At 41.4% G+C, this 26,118-nt stretch overlaps 1 protein-coding gene across 1 annotated transcript in view; it reads right to left on the bottom strand.

The window, feature by feature from the left end:
- Nucleotides 1-26,118, bottom strand: part of MALRD1 (MAM and LDL receptor class A domain containing 1) — a gene marked incomplete at its 3' end in the record, with an annotated part of 701,795 nt that overhangs the window by 545,676 nt on the left and 130,001 nt on the right. Inside the window, exons 14-15 of the mRNA XM_033932884.1 lie at nt 24,036-24,142; nt 9,042-9,215 (exon numbers count right to left, since the gene is read on the bottom strand). Of these exons, the coding sequence (XP_033788775.1) occupies nt 9,042-9,215; nt 24,036-24,142 (281 nt within the window). The remainder of the gene's footprint in view (nt 1-9,041; nt 9,216-24,035; nt 24,143-26,118) is intronic.

Here is a 26,118-nt window from a genome sequence, read left to right as displayed (position 1 = left end):
TGGGGGGGCGGTCGGAGGTTCTTGGGGGGGGCGGTCGTTGGGGGGGGGGGGGGTTTGCGTCGAGGGCAGGAGGGCCTGGGATCCCTCCTGCCCGTAATGTAGTGCGGGGTGGGGTTAGGGGGTCGCCGTGGCCAGGAGGGTTTGGGCTCCCTTCTGGCCCAACTACCAAAGGTACGGGGAAGGGGGGTGGGGGGGTCGTGGGGGTCGCCAGGGTGGTCGCGGGTCGGCTGGGGGGGCGGTCGTTGGGGGGAGGGGGGTTTGCGTCGAGGGCAGGAGGGCCTGGGATCCCTCCTGCCCGTAATGTAGTGCGGGGTGGGGTTAGGGGGTCGCCGTGGCCAGGAGGATTTGGGCTCCCTCCTGGCCCGATATTGTTGGGGAATCGGCGGTCCTTCGGGGGGAGGGATGTATCGGACGTCGGGGGGGGGGGGCATCAGGCTTTCAGGATGGGGACAGACCTTCAAGGGGGGACAGTGCACGGAAGTCAGGGGGGGTGAACGGAGAGTCGGGACAGCGCACGGAAAGTCGGGGCAGTGCACGAAAGTCAGGGGGGGTGAACGGAGAGTCGGGACAGCGCACGGAGAGGCGGGGCAGTGCACGGAAGTCAGGGGGGTGAACGGAGAGTCGGGCAGCATGCGCGGTATAATCGTGAGCGCGTTATACCAAAGTTTTTGTGCTTATCATCGTGATTTCTGCGCGCTATACACGTGTGCGCGTTTTATACGGGTGCGTGTTATTTGCGTGAAAATACGGTACATATATTGCATAGTAAACCTTCTATTTTGGGGGGTATAGAGGACTCCCTTTTGATAATAAAAGAAAAAGATGTTTAATAATGCATTACTCAAGCAAAGCACATGAAACATAGAAACATACTAAACCTCATTCCTAAAAGGCTAAGAAAATAAGAAGAGAATCCCTACTCAAAATGGCTGTGGTTCAGAGCAAGTTGGCATGTCTGATGCACAATCTTGACATCGTTGTGACATCATCAATATGCACCTAGATGGCAGAATGACACTAAAAAATAATAGGAATAATTGCTGGGGTTCCTGACCATACTAGGGATTTGAACCAACCACATTGGGAAGATGGAAGAAGAGCCTTTAATCACTGAGCCACAGGAGATATTTTTTTAGGTAGGGGTTCCTACATTGTGTGATGATACCTTAGGAGGTTAAAGACACTTCTTCCATCTTCCATAGGTCATGGGTTCAAATCCCCCCTCCCCCAGTATCTTAACAGTTTCTTTTTGGTCTCATAAGAGAGTATGGGCTGTCATATACATTTGCATTCTGTCGTTTCCAGGATGCAGAGGGAAACATTTTTTTCCCTGAGATGACATCCATATCACAGGTGCCAGTTAGAGAATCGCATTGCTGCTGAGCAAGGGAATCTCTCTGCCGCGATCAGTTTGTTGGCCGCAGCATAGAACCCATCCATCTCCCCCCTCCCCCGGTGAAGATGACTGGCAGGAGGGATACCCACTCCTTCCTGCTGGAACTTCCAAATGTCTACGGCAGGAGGAATGCCAAATTCCTCCTACTGCAACCACCCCAATACATCCCCCGGCAGGAGGGATGTGCATTTCCAACTGCCGCCATCCCCCTGAGACATCCCATGGCAGGAGGGATGCTCACTCCCTCCTGCCGCCACCCCCCCCCCCCTTAAGATCACCAGCAGGAGGGATGCCCAGTCCCTCCTACCAGAAACCCACTAACCCCCTGAAGATCATGCCCCCCACCCCCACCCCACAAGTCCACCCTGACCCTATCAGTACCTATTTATTGTAGGCCGGCTGGAGGGATGTTTACTCTGTCCGGACAGCAGGCCTGCCTCCACAGAATGGCGGGTCTTCCCCTCTTGGTGTATTCTGGGATCCTGGGATGCACTGGGAATGGCCTAAGGCCTCATTGGCCCAGGCACCTAAGGCCCCTCTGTGAATTGCTACTGCTGCCCAACAACTTTTACAACAAATTAAAGGGAAATGTGGGGGGTTGTGGGGGAAAAATTGGAAAAATGTCAATTGGGGGTAGAAAGGTGAAAGGAATAGATGCCATGAAGGGGTGCGGCAAAGAGAGCAAGCCAGCAGGTAGGCTGGCCAGCAACAAGATGCCGTCCCTCAACAGTGCCGCCTGAAGATAGATATAGGACTCAGGGGGACCGTAGAAAGAAGGCCCTTCCTGAATCATGTCCATTTTGGGGGAGGGTTAGAAGGTAGAAAGGGAAAGATATTGGATTTGGGGGAGGGAGTGGGAGAAGGGATAGATGTTGGACTCAGGTGAGTAAAGGAGCGAAAGATAGATTCAGGAATGGGGTGAGGGAGGGAGATATGTTAGATTTGGGAGGTGGATGGGAAGGACAGAAACAGAAACGCAGATGGGATAGTACGCCTTAGGAAACCAGACAGGAACTATGCAGAATCGGACTCCGATAAACCTAAACTTTTAAATGAATACTTCTGCTCTGTCTTCACCTGCGAGGCACCGGGATCCGGCCCTCAGCTGCAGACAAGGGAAAGCTCGGTAGACCCATTTCAAAATTTCGAGTTTATGCCCGGCAGTGTCTTCTGTGAGCTATTAAAACTCAAGGTTAACAAAGCTAACTCCGACAAATTCGTTCTGTTTCCCAATTTCTTTGTGCTAAGTCTCTCAAAACTCTTATCCACTCTCTCGTTATTTCCAAAATAGATTACTGTAATGCTCTGTATAACGGGATAGCTCAAAAGGAAATCAAACGTCTACAGATCATTCAAAATACATCCATTAAACTCATTTTTAAAGCAAAGAAGTTCGACCACGTAACACCGCTTCTTAGGGAAGCCCATTGGCTTCCAGTTACACATCGGGTAACATATAAACTATGTCTGCTTACATTTAAATCTCTTCTCTTTAAAACCCCAGCTTTTATTTACAAGTTATTGATCCCATACACCGCCAATAGAACATTAAGATCCGCTGAATAACATCTACTAACGATTCCTTCCCTTAAAATTATAAATACCCGACGACAGTTAATTTTTTCAGTTACAGCTCCCCAAACCTGGAATTCTCTCCCTAATCATTTAAGGGAAGAAACCAATATAGAAAAATTTAAAGGTAAACTGAAGAGTTTTCTCTTTAAAGATGCCTTTATAAATTAATCATTTTGTCTTTGAATCGATATCATTTTTTCTTTCCAAACTTTTATTGAAGTAAATTTAAATTTAAAAGAAAAAGAAGAAGAAAAAAAAAAAAAAAAAAGGGGTTTTATATTTTTTATATATTTTTTTTTTCTTTCCCCCTTTCCTTATGTGCCCTCCTTATTTGTCTCTTTATCTTTTAAATATATTGTAATTCTTTCCCATCTCCTCCCTTATGTTTCTTGTCTTATCAAATTTGTTAATAATTTTGTCAGTCTTATTTATTGTATTATTCCCCTTACATTGTAATTTTATCAATATGTTAATCGCTTAGAATTTGGATTAAGCGATAAATCAAATCATTATTAAACTTGAAACTTAAACTTGAAGCTATGGGGCCAGACAAACTACACCCCAGGGTGCTCAGGGAGTTAAGTGATGTCTTGGCAGAACCGTTGTCCGTGCTCTTCAATCTTTCCCTAAGTACAGGAAGAGTCCCGTTGGACTGGAAAACGGCTAACGTCACTCCACTCCACAAAAAAGGATGCAGAACAGAGGCTGCGAACTACAGACCGGTGAGTCTCACTTCGATAGTGAGCAAAATAATGGAAGCTCTAATCCAGTGGTTCCCAATCCTGTCCTGGAGGAACACCAGGCCAATTGGGTTTTCAGGCTAGCCCTAATGAATATGCATGAAGCAAATTTGCATGCCTATCACTTCCATCATATGCAAATCTCTCTCATGCATATTCATTAGGGCTAGCCTGAAAACCCGATTGGCCTGGTGTTCCTCCAGGACAGGGTTGGGAATCACTGCTCTAATCAAACGCCAATTGAACACGATCTGGACGAGGAGAATCTACCTGATCCCCATCAACATGGATTTATAAAGGGAAGGTCCTGTCAATCCAATCTATCAACTTCTTTGACTGGGTAACATGGAAGCTGGATATGGGGGTGTCCCTAGACATCATGTACTTGGACTTCAGCAAAGCATTCGACAGTGTCCCACACCACAGGTTATTGAACAAGATGAGTTCGATGGGATTAGGTGACACATTGACTGCATGGGTTAGGGACTGGCTTGGAGGTAGACTTCAGAGGGTGGTGGTGAACGGCAGCCCCTCTGAAATGATGGAGTTGATCAGCGGAGTGCCGCAGGGCTCGGTCCTGGGCCCGATCCTATTCAACATCTTCGTAAGAGACTTGGCTAAGGGGCTTCAAGGTAAAATTATGTTATTTGCCAATGACACCAAACTATGCAATGTAGTAGGCAAGAGCACAACAGACAAAAGCACAGTGCCTGACAAAAGCCCGACAGTATGACGCATGACCTACTCCTGCTGGAGCATTGGTCCAGGACCTGGCAACTAAGTTTCAATGCCAAAAAATGCAAGGTCATGCACCTTGGCAGCAAAAATCCATGCAAGACTTACACCCTAAATGATGAGACCCTAGCACGGATTATAGTAGAACATGACTTGGGGATGATCATTAGTAAAGACATGAAGATTACCAATCAAGTGGAGAAAGCTTCATCCAAGGCTAGACAAATCATAGGTTGTATCCGTAGAGGTTTCGTCAGCCGTAAGCCCGAGGTCATAATGCCATTGTACAGATCCATGGTGAGACCACATCTGGAATACTGTGTACAATTCTGGAGGCCACATTATCGCAAAGATGTGCTGAGAGTTGAGTCGGTTCAGCGAATGGCCACCCGGATGATCTCAGGTCTCAGGGATCTCCCGAATGAGGAACGGCTGGATAAATTGCAGCTATACTCACTCGAGGAACGCAGAGAGAGGGGTGACATGATAGAGACGTTCAAATATTTCACGGGCCGTATCGAGGTGGAAGAGGACATCTTCTTTCTCAAAGGTCCCACATCAACAAGAGGGCATCTGTTGAAACTCAGGGGTGGGAAATTTCATGGTGACACCAGAAAATATTTCTTCACCGAAATGGTAGTTGATCGCTGGAATAATCTTCCACTACAAGTAATTGAGGCCAGCAGCGTACCAGATTTTAAGACAAAATGGGATTGGTACGTGGGATCTCTACATAGGGGAAGGTAGGGGTGGGTCATTAGTGTGGGCAGACTGAATGGGCCATGGCCCTTTTCTGCCATCAGTTTCTATGTTTCTGTGAAAGAGGGACTAGAAGGGAGAGAGGGAGAGATGGCAGAGAGGGGTAGAAGGGGGATAGGGAGAGATGGACTTGGAGGAAAACGGAGGGGGCAGGTGAGGTTATTCCTGCTTTCTTCTGCCCATGGTGGCTCTGAGTTCAAATTGGCTGCCATGACTTCTAATGGCAGTTTTGTGATACTCTTATGTTACTATCTGGTTACGCTAATACATATGTAATAATGAACTCTATATCTGGATCTGGGTAACACCCAAGTTTAGGTGAATTAAGCATGTTAAATACAAGAAATTATGTGAATGCTCTTTAGCGTATACATGCTTTAAGTGGCTAAATGCCTAATACCATAGTAAGTAACGGCTCCTTTCATAGGAGACAAAATATAAGTGATATTAGTTTGCCTTTTTATATTCAGATTTATGAACTGCTTTCTGGATGCCAGAATTATCTATTTCTGAGCATATCCAGTATAGCTGTACTGTTCATGAAGGAGAAGTGATTCTGTGATATGTCACTTCAGGAATGGCATTTGATTGAAGATGGCTGTCATGTGCAATCTAGATGTCAAGTTTTATTCAGTTCCACTGTGTCTAACCCTCCTTCTTTGGATAATTTTCTCACTGTTGTGCAATAGATTAACTATGAAAAAATGCTTTGGTATGCAAAATAAAGCATTTGACTATTCAAAATCAGAGATTTTTTTGTCCATAATGGTCTTGCCATAAGGATGTGCAATAATGTAGATAAGGGCGTGAGGAGAAGGCAAAGTATACACTGCTTATGAGAGATCCATTTACTATTTCTGCATATATGCCAGATTTTATCTTTAACCTCCTAAGATTCATCTTCCTTTTTTTCTTGCTTTTCTTTTGCTTGGTATGAAACAAGGCTATATAATTTGTTTCTATCATAGCAAAATGAGGAGCTATGGTAATATAAGTTTAGTCAGGCATTTTTCATTTCTTGCTCTTAATGTATGCGTTACCTACCCAGTTCCAGGTGTTAGTGATGCCATGTGAGAGAATCTGCACATCAGCAAAGGAATAAGTACACTCTGGTTAAATGCATGGTGTCAGGACCAAAGTTCAACTTGCAAATAACTGATGTGGCCCATATGAACTGTTACTATTCACATAGTCAATGTAGTGCCATTTATATATTAATAGGACAGCAGATAATTTTATAAAAACATAAGTCAGACTAATCACACATAAATGTAATCAAGCCAGTGTAGTGACATATATTAATTAATAGGATAACATACCAATGAAAGGACGGGACGGCGAAAAGGGTGAACAGAATGTTAGGAATGATAAAGAAGGGAATCACGAACTGATCGGAGAAGGTTATCATGCCGCTGTACCGGGCCATGGTGTGCCCTCACCTGGGGTACTGCATTTAGCACTGGTCGCCGTACATAAAGAAGGACACGGTACTACTCGAAAGAGTCCAGAGAAGAGCGACTAAGATGGTTAACCCTTTCAGGACCAAGGGACATATTTGTCCCATAACTTTAAAATCCTATAAATTTTGATTGGGATAGTCTACAGTTCTAAATTTGATATGTACGGATTCCATATGATACTGCCTTTATGTAAACAAACTGGTTCCGACATTCATTCATTAGCGTCGTTGCTAGATTGACGAGAAGATTCACTTGCCACACTGTCCATAAGGCGGAAGTGTGATTTTTTAAAATAAAAATAATGATATTTCACAAAAAAAAATCAATTTTTTGGCATCTGCAAGCCCTTTTTACCATAAAAATGTCGTCAAAACCACAAAAATTGGCCTACGATCCTTATGGTCCTGAAAGGGTTAAGGGGTTTGAGGAGCTGCCATACAGCGAAAGATTAGCGAAACTGGGCTTCTTCTCCCTCAAACAGAGGAGATTGAGAGGGGACATGATCGAAACATTCAAGGTACTGAAGGGAATAGACTTAGTAGATAAGGAAAGGTTGTTCACCCTCTCCAAGGTAGGGAGAACGAGAAGGCACTCTCTAACGTTGAAAGGGGACAGATTCTGTACAAACATAAGGAAGTTCTTCTTCACCCAGAGTGGAACACTATTCTGGAGTCTGTCATAGGGGAAAACACCCTCCAGGGATTCAAGACAAAGTCAGACAAGTTCCTGCTGAACAAAGACGTATGCTGGTAGGGCTAGTCTCAGTCTCAGGGCACTGGCCTTTGACCAGAGGGCTGCCGCGTGAGCACTGGTCTGACCAGCAGCAGCAATTCATATGTTCTTAGTATGCTGGGCAGTTGAACGACCTATCTGCACATAAAACATAAGAATTGCCATACTGGGACAGCCTGAAAGTCAGTCAAGCCCAGTATTCTGTTTCTAAGAGTGGCTAACCCAGGTCCCAAGTACCTAGCTAGATTCCAAGTAATAAAACAAATTTTATGCTGTTTATCCTAAGAATAAGCAGTGGATTTCCTCAAGCCATCTCAATAATGGCCTATGGACTTCCCTTTTAGGAATTTATCCAAGCCTTTTTTTAAACCCCACTAAGCTAACTGATTTCACCACATTCCCCGGCAACGAATTCCAGAGATTAATTACACATTGAGTGAAGAAATATTTTCTTTGGTTTGTTTTAAATCTACTACTTAGTAGCTTCATCACATGCCCCCTAGTCCTAGTATTTTTGGAAAGAGTGAACAAGCGATTCACATCTACCCTTTCCACTCCACTCAGTATTTTATAGACCTCTATCAAATCACCCCTCAGCTGTCTCTTCTCCAAGCTAACGAGCCCTAGACACTTCAGCCTCTCCTCATAGGGAAGTCATCCCAAACTTTTTATCATGTTCATCGCCCTTCTCTGTACCTTTTTTAATTCCGCTATATCTTTTTTGAGATACATTAGGACTGATATCAATTGCTTAAGGTTTTGAAAACATTTAAATACTTTTTTAAATGACTTGTTTTAATATTCGTGTTATGATGATTTTTTAATATTGATTGCTTTTATATTTTCCTGTAGATTTTACGGCTTCTTTGAATGTAAATCACCTTGAACTTTTTTGGTATAGTGCAATTAATAAATTGTGGATTAGATTAGATATGGCAACCAGAACTGCACGCATGATTCAAGTTGTAGCCATACCATACAGCAATACAAGGGCATTATAACATTTTCATCTTTGTTTTCCATTCCTTTCCTGATAATTCCTAACATTCTATTTGCTTTCTTAGCCACTGCCGCCAACACACATTGAGCTTAGGGTTTCAACGTATCTTCAATGAAGATACCTAGATCCTTTTCCTGAGCAATGACTCCTAACATAGAACCCAGTATCATATAGCTATAGTTCGGGTTCCTCTTGTATGTAAACAGGATCAGTCAAGTGTGTGTATATAAGCAGAGCATATGCTTACAGCTGGTGTGCTTAATCAGTGATTATTCATTAAAATCAATGGTAGAAAAATGGGACCAGCAGTCTGTAGTGCAGATAAGCAGAGTATGCACTTATCCAATATGCACATAAGTGGAGTGTACTGTAATAAAGCTTATAAATATTGCAGTGAATTTGATAAGTATTGTGGAAATCAGATGATAAACTCGTTTAAAAAGGTGCTAAAGATGTGTTTATGCAATTTTTCATAGATATGTGGAGCTTCAGAACCACATTTTTTTCTAACACAGAATATGAAAATCAGTAATTACTTGTCAATTCAATAAATAAGTTGCAGTGTGTTTTCATTTGAAACAGTATGGGAGGTAGAATAGCAATATGCAGCACTGTCACTGAGTCGATTTTTCCTAACATTTTACCTGGAAAGGTCTTTGAGTCTTCTCAGAATCAGATTTTAGAAAAATATTGGCTTTTGTCCACTGAGTTTGAGATGGCCCTCTTATGTCACTTTGTCTCTGCAAATCTTTGTGTATAGCAGTCCTCGTAAAAACAGAGATTTGGGAATCCTTGGATAACTGATACCAAAATCTTACCTGTAAAAATCACATTAAATATAATTAAACATGGTTAATATGTTTTTTTGTTTGTTTTTTTACATTTTATTAGTTTAATAATATTGAGGCTTTTTTACTAAGCTATTCTAATAGACTTATCGATCCCAGGTTCAAATCACACCAAGCCATCATCATTCACTCTAAGACAGCAAAAGGTTCCACCAGCAAGCTCAAGGGCAGTCTATCAGATAGAAATAAACTTGGCCTGTCAGGGAAAACATTAAACACATAGGCGTGAGACACTTCTTGTAGCCATCTACCATTCTGAGGAAAGTTTGGCCCACTCCTCAATGCAGAATTCTTTCAGCTGTGAGATGTTTGAGGTGTTTCTTGCATGTACAGCCCATTTAAAATCACCCCACAGAATCTCAAAGGGATTAAGATCAGGGTTTTGACTCAGCCACTCCAAGACTCTCCATTTCTTAGTTTTCAGCCAGTCCTCAGTGGATGTACTGGTATGTTTTGGGTCATTGGCGAAAAGGGCGAACAGAATTCTAGGAATGATTAAAAAGAGGATCACAAACAGATCGGAGAAGGTTATCATGCCGCTGTACTGGGCCATGGTCACCATACATGAAGAAGGACACGGTACTACTCGAAAGGGTCCAGAGAAGAGTGACTAAAATGGTTAAGGGGTTGGAGGAGTTGCCGTACAGTGAGAGATTAGAGAAGCTGGGCCTCTTCTCCTTTGAAAAGAGGAGACTGAGAGGGGACATGATCAAAACATTCAAGACAATGAAGGGAATAGACCTGGTAGATAAAGACAGGTTGTTCACCCTCTCCAATGTAGAGAGAATGAGAGGGCACTCTCTAAAGTTAAAAGGGGATAGATTCCGTACAAACATAAGGAAGTTCTTCTTCACCCAGAGAGTGGTAGAGAACTGGAATGCTCTTCCGGAGTCTGTTATAAGGGAAAACACCCTCCAGTGATTCAAGACAAGGTTGGACAAGTTCCTGCTGAACCAGAACGAATGCAGGTAGGGCTGGTCTTGGTTAGGGCACTGCTCTTTGACCTGAGGGCAGGTAGGGATGGTCTCGGTTAGGGCACTGCTCTTTGACCTGGGGGCCGCCGCGCGAACGGACTGCTGGGCGCGATGGACCACTGGTCTGACCCAGCAGCGGCTGTTCTTATGCAGGGTCCAATTCCACTTCATCTTTAATTTTCCTCAAGCACTCTCTGATACTAGGTAGAATTCATGATGGATTCTATGATGGTAAGCTGCAGCAAAGCATCTCCAAACCATGACACTTCTATCTCCATACTTCACAGTTGGTATGAGGTTCTTTTCCTGGAATGTGTATGCCAGACATGTCCTCTTTTCTGGTGTCCAAATAATTCCATTTTAGACTCATATGTCCATAGAACACTATTCCAGAAGTCTTGGTATTTGTCTACGTTCTCTCTGGCAAACTTTAGTCTGGCCTTGATGTTTCTCTTAGAGAGCAAAGGTTTCCTCCTTGTACACCTTCCATGCAAGTTGAATTTTTGCAGTCTCTTTCTGATTGTAGAGGCATGCACTTTAACATCAACAGTAGCAAGAGCCTACTGTAGGTCCCATGATGACATTTTAGGGTTTTTGGATACTTCTTTTAGCTTCTTGCGGTCTGCTCTGGGGGTCAACTTGCTTAGACAGCCAGACCTGGGCATGTTGGCAATTGTTTGGAAAGTCCTCCACTTGTACACTATTTTCCGGACCGTGGAATGGCTAATGTCAAATTCTTCCGAGATCTTTTTAAATCCCTTACCAGACTTATAAGCTGCTACAATCTTCTTTCTGAAGGTCTCAGACAGCTCTTTTGATCTCATCATGGTGTTCACTCTCACTGCAGCAGTCATGAGCACACCAAACTAAATGTCTGAGATTTAAGTAGGACAAACCTCCTTCAAAATGCTGAGTAACGATGTTCTAATCATATGCACCTGATGTGATACATCTGTGTGTGATTTGAGCCCTTTAAGTGGGAGGATATGTAGGGGTGTCCACATTTTTGTGGATATCTTTTGTTTCGTGAGTAAATCAAGGAAATATTTTGCTATTTACCTGTAATTACATCACTTTATTTTCCAGAGATAAAAAGAAAAAAAAAAGATTTGACATCAATATATGAACATTTCTTAAGAAAGAACTGAATTTTTCATGGGGTGTCCTAATTTTTTCACATGACTGTACATTAATTGCTTTTACCACATCTTTTAGCAACGCGTTCCAGGACTTAACTATTTTCTCAGTGAAAAAATATTTCCTCCTATTGGTTTTAAAAGTATCTCCATGTAACTTCAAGTATTCCCTAGTCTTTGTAATTTTTAATGGAGTAAAAAATCAATCCACTTGTATACGTTCTACACCACTCAGGATTTTGTAGACTTCAAGCATATCGCCTCTTAGTCATCTCTTTTTCAGCTGAAGAGTCCTAAACCCTTTAGTCTTTCCTCAAATGTGATTAGTTCCATCCCCTTTTTCATCTTGGTTGTTCTTCTTTGAACCTTTTCTAGCTCTGCTATATATATTTTTTTTAGATAAGGTGACCAGAATTGAATACAATACTCAAGGTGAGGTCGTACCATGAAGGTATACAGAGGCAATATAACATTCTTAGTCATGTTTACCATCCCTTTATTCTTAGCATCTTGTTTGCTTATTTAGCTGCTGCCACACATTAGGTGGAAGATTTCTACAATGACACCCAGATCCAAGATGGACCCTAGCATCTGGTAACTATGATTTGTGTTATTATTCCCAATGTGCATCACTTTGCATTTGTCCATATTAAAATTCATCTGCTACTTGGAAGCCCAGTCTTCCAATTTCCTAATGTCTTCCTGCAATTTTTCACAGTTTGCGTGCAACTTTGAACAATTTAGTGCAGTGGGCTTCAGTAATTTTTCAGTTGGGGCTGTTTCGAGTCCAAAAAGTTAAATATCTTCCTACTTGGGACCACAACACCAACCTAAATTTCTGAACTTCTATCCTCATCAGAATGCCTGAACTCAGTTACACATGCAGAAAACGTGGAAGGGGGGGGGGGGAAGAAACCCTTTTCAAATACAAATCCACAAACTAAAAGTACTTTTGTGCACAAACAAAACCCTAATATGCCAGACTTTGCTTTTCTTCCTGAACAGTCCAAAATATAAAAACAACAGATGTAAAATTTCAAAACTTTTTACTACCTTTGTTATCTGGCAATTTTATTTTTCTGATCATCTTGTTCCCTTTGTGCTCTTAACTTATGCAACTTCGTTTTGACTTGTGATTTGGACTGACAGAATTTTTTTGGGTCATGGAGAATTGGCTGACTTCCATTGGGCACTTTGATGCTTTGTTTCAGGATCGTATTGGGACACCCATGTTTCATCGCCAGTAATAGCATGGTCCAACAGGGCTACAGCTGATCTTGGCAGGGGGAATCCCTATCAGCTGAGCAAGCAGGAATTCCGGAAACCAACTCAGCTGATAAGGATTCCTCTGCCGTGATCAGCTGATGGAAAGCCTTCAAGATGATGTTTTTTCCCCCCATCTCTGGATGGTGGGAGGGGGTCGCAACCACTGGGGGAGTAAGGAGGAAATCATGCCTTAATCCCTCCAGTGGTCATTTGGTCAGTTTGTGCAGCTTTGGGGCACTTATACAGAACTTAAAAAAAAGGTTTAACTACCGGCATCTAAGTTCCCTGTAGGAAAGCTTTGATTATAGCTGCAGTATTTCCAGGTTTAAGCTCCCCCAATTCCTGCCCATAACACACCTCCCAACACGTCCCTTTGAGCTCTGGACATACAGCAGCTTAGAAGTGCTGCTGCACATCCAGAAAGTTAGCTTTGATTATCGGCACTTGGTCGTCCTTACTATTAGGACGTCCAAGTTTCGATTTAGGATGGTTTTTGGACGTTTCAAAGTTTTGATTATGCCCCTCCATGAGCGCAGGAATATTTGAAATAGATTAAAAAGTATGCTCATTAAACAAAATGAAAAAAGAAAACACCCCCCCCCCAAAAAAAAAAAGGTCAATCATATTCTAACTTGGAAAAGTGTGAATCAAGAGCCTAAAAAGAAATTATGAAAAATCCATTAGGAATGGCACCAACCTCAGCACTAATCAATGAAAGATCCAAAAGGATTGAAAGGGACTGCATGTAGTGAGAAATGTTAAAAAAGCAACATAAGTAACACATACCATTACATGAAATGTCAGCATAAATCATGAGAATAAGCTGTCAGTGATGCAACGCTGCACATTGCATAACCAAATGTATAAAATATAGTAGCGCTATAGAAATAATGAATAGCAGAAGTAATAAAAAACAGAATCATATTGATAAAGCTGAAGAATATCATCTGCATAGCTCTATGTAGAGATTTTGAAGGATTGAATAAGAGTAACCAGAGTGCTAAGGAAAATATGGAATATTAAAGGGGATAGGATAGGCCGTTGTGTACACAACAGGTAAAATTAAAAGAAAAATTCCTCATGCATTACTGTAGAAGACTGATGTTGGAGAAACGAAGTGAACTAAGCTAACCACAGGTCAGATAACTGAGTCATGCCCTTGAAGATGAGAAATGTCACATATAAAATGGAATTCATCGGAGCTTGCAAGTTTATTTTGTTAAAGTCAATTTACTGATGTTTTATGCATTAAAATGATTGATAGAAGTCAGCCAGGGTAGAATAATAGATTATGATTTATAGCTTTTGGGTGGTATGCTTAATCAGCATTTACAAAATGGAATCGTTTACAATGAAAGCAAGATAGTTTTCTTCTCAAAAGTCTGAAAGTGAAACTTGTCTGAAAGTTAAATTTGGTTATGCAATACAAAAGCAGAAAGAGAGAAAAAGACTGTGGGTGTTGCAATAGAGTAGACTCCCCGGATGGTGCAAATAACATGAAGAAAGACCTGGCAAAGCTTGAAGAATGGTCTGAAATTTGGCAGCTAAAATTTAATACTAAGAAATGCAAGATTGTGCACTTGGGCTACAAAAACCGGAGGCAACGGTACGGTTTAGGGGGTGAAGAACTTATGTGTACATCAGAAGAGTGGGACTTGGGTGTGATTGTATGTGATGATCTTAAGGTGGCCAAGCAGGTTGAAAAGGTGATAGCAAAAGCTAGAAGGATGCTATGTTGCATAGGAAGAAGGAGGAAAAAGGAGATATTGATGCCCTGTATAAGACTCTGGTGAGACCTCATTTAGAATATTGTGTACAATTCTGGAGACCGCACCTTCAAACAGATATAAAAAGGATGGAGTCAGTCCAGAGGAAGGCTACTAAAATGGTGCGTGGTCTTCATCATAAGGCGTATGGGGACAGACTCAAAGATCTCAATCTGTATACTTTAGAAGAAAGGCAGGAGAAGAGAGATATGATAGAGATGTGTAAATACTTATGTGCCATAAATGCGCTTGAGTCAAGTCTCTTTCATTTGAAAGGAAGCTCTGGAATAAGACGGTATAGAATGAAGTTAAGAGTTAGGCATATGATAGGCACAGGAGTAATCTAAGGAAATACTCTTTTACAGAAAGGGTGGTAGATGCATGGAACAGTCTCCGGGAAGAGGTGGTAGAGACAGAGACTGTGTCTGAATTCAAGAAAGCCTGAGATAGGCACGTGGAATCTCTTAGAGAGAGGAAGAGATAATGGTTACTGTGGATGGGCAGACTGATTGGGCCATTTGGCCTTTCAGTGCCATCATGTTTCCGTTTCTATGCAATATAAAATCTACCATGCAAATTACCTTATCCATCCAATATCAATTAGTATAATGCTGGAATCAACTACCACTTACACTGCAATCTTGCGACCACTATCTCGGGTTCAGAAAACTTTTAAAAGCATTTCCGTACCAAGACAGTGAGCCAATCCTAAAGTAACTGAAATGGTAATTGTAAAAGCCCATTTCTAAACTGTCTAATGCAACTCTTGGGACATAAAGATGAGCCAACTTTGACCTACTTGAACTTGTAACTGTGTACAGTATTTGTAACTATGATCTAACTGTATTGATCTACCTATAATAGCAATTCTATTGAATGTCCATGTCAAACTGTCCATTGTAACTTCTTGGGTACCAGACCCAACCTCTTATAATGTAATAGGATTTGGAACTGAATAGTGTCACACCCGCGCTCTTGAGCTGCGTCGCAAGTCCCCGGAATCGTGACAAAGTTCTCTGGCCTGGCGTGTCCCTTATCACCAAGGGACCCTTCAAGACTTTGCCTGGCTTATTATCAGCCTAATAAGGGCATGCAAGGGAAGAGTCCAAGTCAGAATGCATCAAATCTTAGCTTTATTATGGTTATTGGTTTCACCAAGCAAAAGTGTAAGCTTCAGCTTAGCAGTTTAAAAAAAAAAAAACAACAACACACCATTCACCTTTGGCAAAGATAAGCTTCTCATCCAGAGACAAAACACTCAAATCCAGTGTCCAGGTTTTGTAAGTAAAGCATTATAATTCAGTCCCCTGCTTCTGGACTGTCTCAGTATCCTGAAACTCAGTCCTCTTCACCAGAGCAGGTAGTTTTAAGAATATAAGTTTAGAACATTTACTAAGCAGCTCTGCCAGTTCGTGGACATGTAAAGCACAGAAGAAAAAAAACTCCAAACAAAAACTGAGCAACAAAAGCAGGCAAGCATGTCACATGGTTTATCTTCAGATCAACCTTTCCCCAAACTATTGTTCTGTAAGTAGGCATAACATTCAAAAGCACAGGTTTTATAAGGAAAACTTAGCACAGCCAAGTCTGTGGAGAAGTTTTACCTTGGTAGCCTTGGCTCTGGGAACGTGCAGGGCTCTCAGAACGTTTCCCTGCTGAGAGGTTACTGTGATCAATTATGCACAGCTGTGGGGGAGGAACTACTTTACTCAGCCTAGCTGCTTACTTTACTCAGCCTAGCTGCTTACCTCCAAACATTTGTTAGGCTCAAAATTAAAGCTCTCAGGCACAAACTTAAAGTTCAATATAAAAGGAGAGAAATACAAATCTCCTTCAAAAGAAAAACACTGTCTACTCTGGAGGCTCAGAGATTGTAGGCAAAGACACAGGACGTATCTCTCACTGCATTTCTATATCCATGGGAAAAGCCTCAGGTCCTACCAGACTCTCCTGTGTGTCCATGGCTTCCCCTGAGTTTTGTTCCCAACTCTCAGAGGCAGAAGCCAGCTCCTCTGCATCTACCATCTGGCAGTCAGTTTCCCTAGACTCCTTAGGCTGGGGAGAGAAAATTTCCCTTCCTCTCAGGCTCCTGCCAGCTTCCATTTTTCACAGTTCAGCCAGGTTCTCCCCTGCTTGCCTCCACTCTGCTTGCCTCCCTAGTGTTCTGCATTGCCTCGTTTTAAGCTATGGAGAGACACTCCCTCTTAGCCTAAGTGGGGGAAGGGCCTTCCACACTCTGGCTTGTTCCATCTGGCTAAGTGCAGGTTCCTTTCCAGCCCTGGCAGGGTGTGGGACAGGTTTAAATTGTGTACAGCTTTCAAGCCTGTCTTTTCCCTGCCATACCTCATCTGTTGCCAACGCTCTGTCCCAGCAGTAGTCAGCTAGTTCTGTAGTCTGTAATTCTACTTGGTCAGCTCTCTTGCATAGGGGTATAGTGTATTTCTTCCCTATCTCTGGGACAAAACCCGAACCGGACTTGGGTTTGTCATAGATAAAAACCAAAACGGACTTGGGTTTGTCACATTAGGTAAATACGGAATAGAAAACCTGATTAACATAAAATAACTCTAGATTTATGCTGAGTTTGCACCTTAATATAATAATAATAATAATAATAATAATTTATTTGTATGCCGCCATACCGGGGAGGTTCTAAGCGGCTCACAACACAGGAAACAATACATACTATTCCATCAAAAATATCCTGGTGAAATACAAGGAGCTACATACATTTCAATAATACATCAGAATGAAAAGCATGCCATATAGATAGAAATGCAAGTGATAAAAACATAATGAAGTTAAGAGAAAAATGTTAAGATATCAACTTATTAAATAAATAAGTCTTTAACAATTTCCTAAAATTTAAATAAGAAGAAGCTTCTAACATCATTTTATCGAGCCATGTATTCAAGTTGGCGGCCTGAAAAGGAAAGGTTCTATCAAGGAACTTCTTATAATGGCAAGATTTCACAGAGGGATATGTAAATAACTGCACTCTCCGTGTGTTTTTATTAGAATGACTCCAAGAAAAGTGAGAAAGTTAGTATGGGTGTGTTCAGAGCCCTTTATGCACCGATTTTTCTTTATAGAATAGGCTCTAAATAGGCATGTTTTTGGTGTCTAAATTTAGATGTCATCTTATAAAATTTTACTCAGATGTTAGACTGACACAAAAGGATTCAACAGAGACACTAGAGTTCTCACCTATTATCATATATAGAATCTTATGTTACTGTCTTGCCAACTTTATATAGCCCCTCACTCCAACTGAGCTGCATTAACATAAGCAAATAACCTAAAACCAAGATGAGTTTGTACTGTTTAAACCAAATGTAACTGCAATGTAACCTCTCATTTTTCTTTGACTAGCATTAGTGTCGTTTTTAATCTCTCTTCTGCCAGCATGGGCTACCTGTGATCTTTTTTTGTGTGTATGTTGCACTGTTTCCATAATCTGAGAATTAGAAAAGCTAAAGAAGAACAAAAAGGAGACAGAGAAATGGACAACAGAGACCAGAGCAATGATGTAGAAGAAGAGAGGGAAGAGGAGGATCAGACAACTTGTGATCATGCCGTCATCAGAAGGTCTCACAGCAATGAACATTTTAAAAAGGACAGCACTGCTTGGGTTAACTGGAGACAGATGTGGTGCACAGGTAATAGTTGAACTCCCATGCAGTTTTATTACAATATGAAGACTAAAGGCTGACCGAATATTGGTCTTGGTTTTCGATTTGGCACCAAAACCAGATCAAGATCTGGGTTCACATTTTGGTCACAAATGTCTGTGCCACTCATTTCTGTCTGTGCTGGTTCCAATCACAAAATGGCTGCCAAGACTGCCGCAAGAAGTATCAGCAGCTGTTATGTGGCTGCTGAGCAGGAACAAATGGAGTTAATTCCTGCCACCGAAGAGGCCACAAAACCACCAGAGCTTTCTAAGGTAGGCCTGGGGAAGGCCTATGGGTGGTCAAATGCAATGGGGGGATGGAGAGTGATCGTGTGTGGGGAGGCTAGAGTTGGGTGTCACCACCAGGAGGTAGACTCAGGAGTTTTTGGTTGGGTGTGGGGGAGAGACGGGGCAGTTTCATTTACGGTTTCAGTTTCTGCCGAAACTGAGCAGGTAGTTTTGGTCACAGATTCGGTTTTGGCATCAAACAGATCCTGGGTTCAGTCAGGCTCTAATGAAGGCATTCAAAGTGATATTGACCTTATCACAGCTTATGGCTATTCCATACCTATATTGGTAAAAGTATTCTCCACAGAAATCATACCAATTACAATTTTCTACATAGAAAAATGTGTTTAGCGTAATCTAATCTGCATGCAATCTCTATGTAAAATATACATTTTTCTGCAGCTAATGCTCAGTGCAGTAAACTGTATGCGTGTTGCAACAGTGATTGGGTGAATTCTCCTCTATGTGCATGCTTTCTGTGTGCATATTATTTGCATGCAATTTGTTTACTGCATAGGAAGCTGAACTTTTTGTTTTACGCAAACACTAGAGGATTGGATCTCTTCACATGGTTTAACAGCAGAGCATATCGTCCTTTAAATAAATTAATAATGGATTAGTGCTTTTCCCCTTTTCTGATCCTATTAAGCACAGACTTTACTCCTAGATATGCATAACACAGACTACCTAATATTTTGGCCTCATTCTCTCCTTGAATCACGTCTGTGCAATAGCAACTCTCCTGCCATAAAGGAAGGGGCAATATCTTCATAGGATCTAGCCAGCTAACTAAAGAGCCTATTTACAAAACATATTTAGGATTAACTATTAAGGAATGTTAATATTAATATAGTGCCAAATTAAGTTAATGCAGTGCAGTGCATTAACTGTTAGCATGTGCTAATTACCCCAGTTAAGACAGATTTTAGAAAGAACATACAAATTGGAATTGAAACATTTTCAGTCAGTAAAAAATCAATCCACTTGTACCCGTTCTACACCACTCAGGATTTTGAAGACTTTAATCATATCTTTCCTCAGCTGATTCTTTTCCAAACTGAAGAGCCCTAACCTCTTTAGTCTTTCCTCATACGAGAGGAGTTCAATCCCCGTTATGATCTTAGTCGCTTTTCTTTGAAACTTTTCTAATGCCGCTATATTGCAGCCCTAGGGAGATGCCTAGGGCCCCTTAAGCTCACCTAAGGCAACTTCTGGGCAAAACCACACTCATGCCCAGCCTTAGATGAGCTTAAGCTCAACCACGACAGATGCCTACAGTGTAGGCGGCCTGCCTTGGGTTGTTGTTTTTTTTTAGAAAACATACGCCCGACTGGCTGGTTAGACAGCAGTAGGACGCCTACCGCTGCCTACATTTGTACAATATTGCTCAAAGTGGTGAACTGGATTAGAAACTGGTTGACGAACAGGATGTCAGAGGGTAGTGGTTAATGGAATTTGCTCGGAGGAAGGAATAGTAAGTAGTGGAGTGCCTCAAGGATCGGTGCTGGGTCAATTCTGTGCAATATTGCTGAAAGGTTAGAAGGAAAGGTTTGCATTTTTGCAGATGATACCAAGATTGGTAACAGAGTGGACACCCCAGAGGGAGTGGAAAACATGAAAAAGGAACTGCAAAAGTTGTAAGAATGGTCTGATATCTGGCAACTAAAATTTAATGCAAAGAAGTGCAGAGTGATGCATTTGGGGAGCAGAAATCCGAGGGGCATGTTTGTGCTGGTCGGCAAGAGGCTGATATACAGTACACAGACTGGGAGAAAGACCTAGGGGTGATAGTGTCCGAAGATTTAAAAGCAAAGAAAGCCTAGCATCCTTGGTTGCCATAAGGATGCTAGGCTATATAGAAAGAGGCATAACCAGTACAAGAAGGTGTCAATGCCCCTGTACAGGTCATTGGTGAGGCTCCACTTGGAGTATTGTGGTCAATTTTGGAGACCGTATCAGGCCAAGTATAAAAAAGACTTGAAGTGGTCTAGAGGAAAGCAACAAAAATGGTAGGGGGTTTGCGCCAAAAGAAGTACAAGAAGAGACTAGAAGACCTGAACATGTATCCTCTGGAGGAGAGAAGGGACAGGGGTGATATGATACAGACATTTAAATATTTGAAAGGTATTAATATAGGACCAAATCTTTTCCAGAGAAGGGAAATTGGTAACATAAGAACATAAGAATTGCCGCTGCTGGGTCAGACCAGTGGTTCATTATGCCCAGCAGTCCGCTCACGCGGCGGCCCTCTGGTCAAAGACCAGCGCCCTGACTGAGACTATCCCTATCGGTGTATGTCCTTTTTCAGCAGAAACTTGTCTAACTTTGTCTTGAATCCCTGGAGGGTGTTTTCCCCTATGACAGACTCCGGAAGAGCGTTCCAGTTTTCCACCACTCTCTGGGTGAAGAAGAACTTTCTTATGTTTGTATGGAATCTATCCCCTTTCAACTTTAGAGAGTGCCCTCTCGTTCTCCCTACCTTGGAGAGGATGAACAACCTGTCTTTATTTACTAAGTCTATCCCCTTCAGTACCTTGAATGTTTCGATCATGTCCCCTCTCAAGCTCCTCTGTTTGAGGGAGAAGAGGCCCAGTTTCTCTAATATTTCGCTGTATGGCAACTCCTCCAACCCCTTAACCTTCTTAGTCGCTCTTCTCTTGTAGGGATATTTCCGTATTCACACCTGAAGGTTAGGCCTCTATGATGTCATCAAGCCTGAACCATTGTTTCAAGAATCTCTCTCTGCAAGCAACTTTCCAGCATGAATTTTGCAAGAAGTAAGAAGTACACAGCTTTGCTGTTTCTGCATGATGCATTATGGGGATGTACCCGAATGTTGCTATTCAAGGGCATTCATCTGTGCTTTACTAATGGGACAGTGTGAATCTTGAATAAATTATTCTGTTCTTATCTGTCTAACGGCCCTGGGTCTTCCAGCATATATGATACTTTATACAGAAAGGCTATTCATCAAGTTCTGTTTCTGGATTGGTCCGAGGAAGTCATCTGATGAGATTCAAGAAAAGAAAGGTGCTAATTAATTAATAATTAGTTAGTCTGTGATAAGGTCCGGGGAAGCTCAGATCTGCTCACAATACCATGTCCTTCTTCAAAACTAGAGGACATACATTGAGGTTGAAGGATGATAGATTTAAGAATAATATTAAGAAATTATTTTTCATGGAGAGGGTGGTGGATGCCTGGAATGCCCTCCCGAGCAGGGCAGGATTAACCAATAGGCTAAGTAAGCATGTGCCTAGGGCCCGAAATGGTCATGGGGGCCCGATGAAGGAGGGCATCAACATTGTTTATTCCAACCGGCGATGGGCCCCTCCAGCATCGATCGGCAACACCCCCCCCCCCCCCACAATCAACAATGTGGGCCCCACCCCGATCGGCATCGCAGCCCCCCCCCCCACATCGACGGAAAGTAAGACAAGCAAGCAACGCGGGTAAGAAAGGCAACGTGAACTGTAATTGTGCAAGCGGTGCAGCTTGCCCAAAGCTTCCCTCTGACGCAGCTTCCTGTTTCCGCCTGAGCACATGATGGGGTGGGGCAGGTCAGGGGGGCCCAGTGTACTTGTGTGCCTACGGGCCCTCGACGAATTAATCCTGCCCTGCTCCCGAGGGAGCCGGTGGAGAGGAAAACCATGATGGAATTCAAGAAAAGCGTGGGATGAGAACAGAGGATCGCTAATTTAGAATATGAATGAGCAAACTCATAGTCTGAATCCAGCAAAATAGATGGTTTAGATAGGCTGGAGTGAGCTTCAACAGCCACTGCAGTAGTTGGAACTAAGGATAGTACAAGGTAGACTTCTAAGGTCTATGGCCCAGAAATAACAAAAAAAAGACATTTTAATTTAATCAGGAAATTATAATGCATGTGATTACAGGGCAGACTAGATGAACCATTCAGGTCTTTATCTGCCATCATTTACTATGTATATTGATGTATATGTATGTGTATGTATTTAATATGTAAATTGAGATCTTTAAGTCTGTCCCCATAGGCCTTATCGCTGGCCATTTTTGTAGCCTTTCTCTGAGCTAACTCCATATCTTTTGAAGGTGCAGTCTCCAGAATTGTGTACAATATTCTAAATGGGCTCTCACCAGAGTCTTATACAGCGGCATCAGTTCCTTCTTTTTCCTACTCACCCTAGCAGCTTTCTAGCTTTCATCATCGTCTTTTTAACTATTTGGTCACTTTAAGATCATCACATACTATCACATCCAACTTGTGCACAAAAGTTCTTCACCCCACCTAAACTGTACCGTTCCATCCGGGTTTTGTAGCCCAAATGCATGACCTTGTATTTATTAGCATTAAATCTTAGCTGCCAAATTTCAGACCATTCTTCAAGCTTTGCAATGTTCTTCCTAATGTTATTCACACCATCAGGGGTGTCTACTCTATTGCATATTTTGGTATCATCCACAAAGAAGCAAATCTTACCTGACAGCCCCTTCAGCAATATCACCTACAAAAATGTTAAAAAGAAAAGGCCCAAGAATCAAACTTTGAAATGTACACCACTGGTAACTTCCTTTCCTTCAGAGGATCTCCATTCACCACTAACCTCTGTCACTTTCTACTCAACTAGTTCCTGACCCAGTCCATCACTTTGGGACCCATACTGAGGGCACTCAGTTTATTTATTTATTAGATACTTGTGTGAAACATTACCAAAGGTTTTGCTAAAATCTACATCTAGCACACTCCCTCTATCAAACTTTCTGGTCACCCAGTCAAAGAAATTGATCAGATTTGTCTGACAAGATCTGCCTTTACTGAATCCATGTTGCCTCAGATCCTTTAATCCAATGGATTCCAGAAATATCACCTCTGTTTTAAATGCACTTCCATTAATTTACTTACCACAGAAGTCAAACTTATCAGCCTGTAATTTTAATAGTATAAGCGACAAATAATTTTTCCTGATTTGATTTATTGCCCAAGAATGCTCTTTGACCCCTGATGCAAGGCTCATGTTGAGTCAATAAAGATTTGCTCCTGTTCATTGAAGTCCATTGTACTGTTTTCCTTGTTTCACATTTTGGTGTATTTTGATCCTCTCCATGCTGTTTTGCCTTTCAGATATTTGTTAATGTAAGAAGGACAGTCTATCATTTTATGGGGTTCCTTCTCTGTTCTATTACTATCACTGTATAGTAAGTAATGTAACTTTTTGATGTTTGAGATTGTAATTCTTGTTATGCTAATGATTATTTTTAATGTAAACCTCTCTTAAAACTAGAGTAATGGGTGGTATGTTATGATAATAAATGATTAATCAAAATTTTTTCTTATTTTTTCAAAGCCTAGAAATTCTCAGATGCTCATCCACTGGAAGTAAAAAAAACAAAACCCAAGGTTGAGATATTTGAGACCCAATATATAGAAAAGTATTTCATTCAGCTTCTTCGTGGAGATCCTGAAACTGTAGAATCACCAGGACAGGTTTGAGAAGCGCTACATTAGATTGTACAGGAGAGATTTTACTGTTACTATGAATGATGACATGAATGAATGAAAATTTTGAAATTCCAATAAAATCTTTATTGAACTAAAAAAAACTGCTAGCTTGCTGCAGTGTTAAGAATTTTAAAATGTGCTCATTTACAAAGATGATGATTTAATAATAGAAAAGGAAATTAAGAAATCCTTCAAAGAACAAACTTACCTGACAAAGAGCAGCTTGAGCAGGTAGTTTTTTTAGAGTAGGACTGTGAAGGTGAGATATGAGCTGTGTATCTGATTGCAGTGATCCATCAAAATATATGAATGATCCTGAAAAAAAAGTTCAGTCAAAACGTACTTATGTTGATCATTTATGTAAACAACGCTGATTTACCAGACACTTCAGAAGCTGAAGTGACATTAGAGACTTACCATGCATTTGTTAAGCAGTTCCTAAAAACAGACTTGAAAAACTCTTTTACATTTATGATGGATCTACCAACTATCCCTACAATAATTCAATTTGTACTGGGTCTTTGATGCTATCATCTTGACTAAAATATAAATAACAAGACCCACCAAAATAAAAGAGAGCAAATAATCATAATTTTGCACAGAGTTAAAACTTATCATTTGATATCTGACATGACTCTATCAATGCAAAGGAGTCAGAGTTGAATTCATCAAGGAGCAATAACCGATTTAGTGCATGCCAACAATTAGTGCATGCTAAATTCTAAGATGCCCATAAGTATGCAATGGCCTTCTTAGCATTTATACATGTTTATTGAAAGCTTCTATACTGCTACTAATGACTGGGGAGTCAATGCAGAGTGGTTTACATAAGCTATAGTAAAGATGTTACAATACACAGTTAGTGTTTTTTGAGATGCCCCTGATTCTATAAATGGTGACTAAAATACAGGTGCCGATGTCAATCATGTTAGGTGCCATTTTTAGAATCACGCCTAGTGGCGCCTAAATTGAACTTAGGCACACCCTATTTATGCAAGGGTTCTGTTAGCCTAAATACTGGTGCCTAAGTTCAATTTAGGTGCCTACTTGCAAAATACACCCAAGATCCGCCCATAACCATGCCTACTTTCTGGTAAGGGACTTGAACTAGGCACCTACCAAGTTAGGCGCCTACTAACTAATTAATTTTAATTTAAGCCAATTATTGAGCCATTTAAGGTTTAAGTTTTTTAAAATAATTACCCCCCCCCCCTCCTATTTTTATGGAGTCACGTTAGGGTTTTTTTATTGCCGGTTGTGGAGGTAAAAGCTCCAACGCTCACAGAATTCCTATGAGTGTCAGAGCTTTTATCGCTGTGGCCTGTGATTTAAAAAAAAATAAATTTTAAGCAGCTTAATAAAAGGGGGGGTAAGTTAATAATAATAATAATTTTATTCTTATATACCGCCAAAGCCATGAAAGTTTGAGGCGGTTTACAACAAGAAGTGCTGGACAATCAGCGAACTGGTCACAGTATAAAGTCATCGAATACAAGCCATGGTAGTTCAAGGCAATTAACAACAAGAGGAGCTGGAAAACAGCACCATACAAAGACATCGGATAACAAGCTTACAGAATGAAAGAAGTGAAAATTAACAAATTTCTTAGGATACAAATCGGTTAAACAAATTCCTTTTTACTGATTTTCTAAAATTAAAGTAGGATGAGGAATGTGGCCAATCGTTTCATTTGCCTGCCTGGAAGGCGAGAGTTCTGTCCAGAAATCTTTTGTAGTGACAGTCCTTTATTGTCAGATAGATGAACAGATGAACAGATGGGCCTAATAGAACTAGCCAGATTAAATTGAGACACCAAGTATGTGGGGGCCAGGCCAAATATTAATTTAAAACAGAGGCAAAAAAATTTAAACAAAACTCATGCTTCCAGGGGCAGCCAGTGAAGTTTTTGGATAATAGGGGCTTATGTGTTCCCATTTCTTCAGCCCAAAAATCAGTCGAACTGCCGAGTTTTGGATATCTCGGAGTCTTTGAAGGGTTTTTTTGAAGGATCCCAAGTAAATGATGTTGCAGTAATCGAGCATGCTCAAGATGGAAGATTGGACCAATAAACGGAATGATGCTGCATCAAAGTATTTTCTGATGGTTCTAAGTTTCCATAGTGTCGAGAAGCATTTTCTAACCAGTAAATCTGTGTGAGCATTTAGAGTATGGTGACGGTCCAGAGTCACTCCCAGAATTTTTATGGAATAGACGATGGGGAAGACCTGACCATTCAAGAAAATCGATGAGTCTTTAATTTTATCATTCGGGCTTGCCAAGAAAAATTTGAT

The sequence above is a fragment of the Geotrypetes seraphini genome, chromosome 2 (genome assembly GCF_902459505.1).
Source record: "Geotrypetes seraphini chromosome 2, aGeoSer1.1, whole genome shotgun sequence".
Taxonomy (NCBI): Eukaryota; Metazoa; Chordata; class Amphibia; order Gymnophiona; family Dermophiidae; genus Geotrypetes; species Geotrypetes seraphini.
Note: the sequence above shows the minus strand (reverse complement) of the source record. Positions and strands in the feature narration are given on the sequence as shown.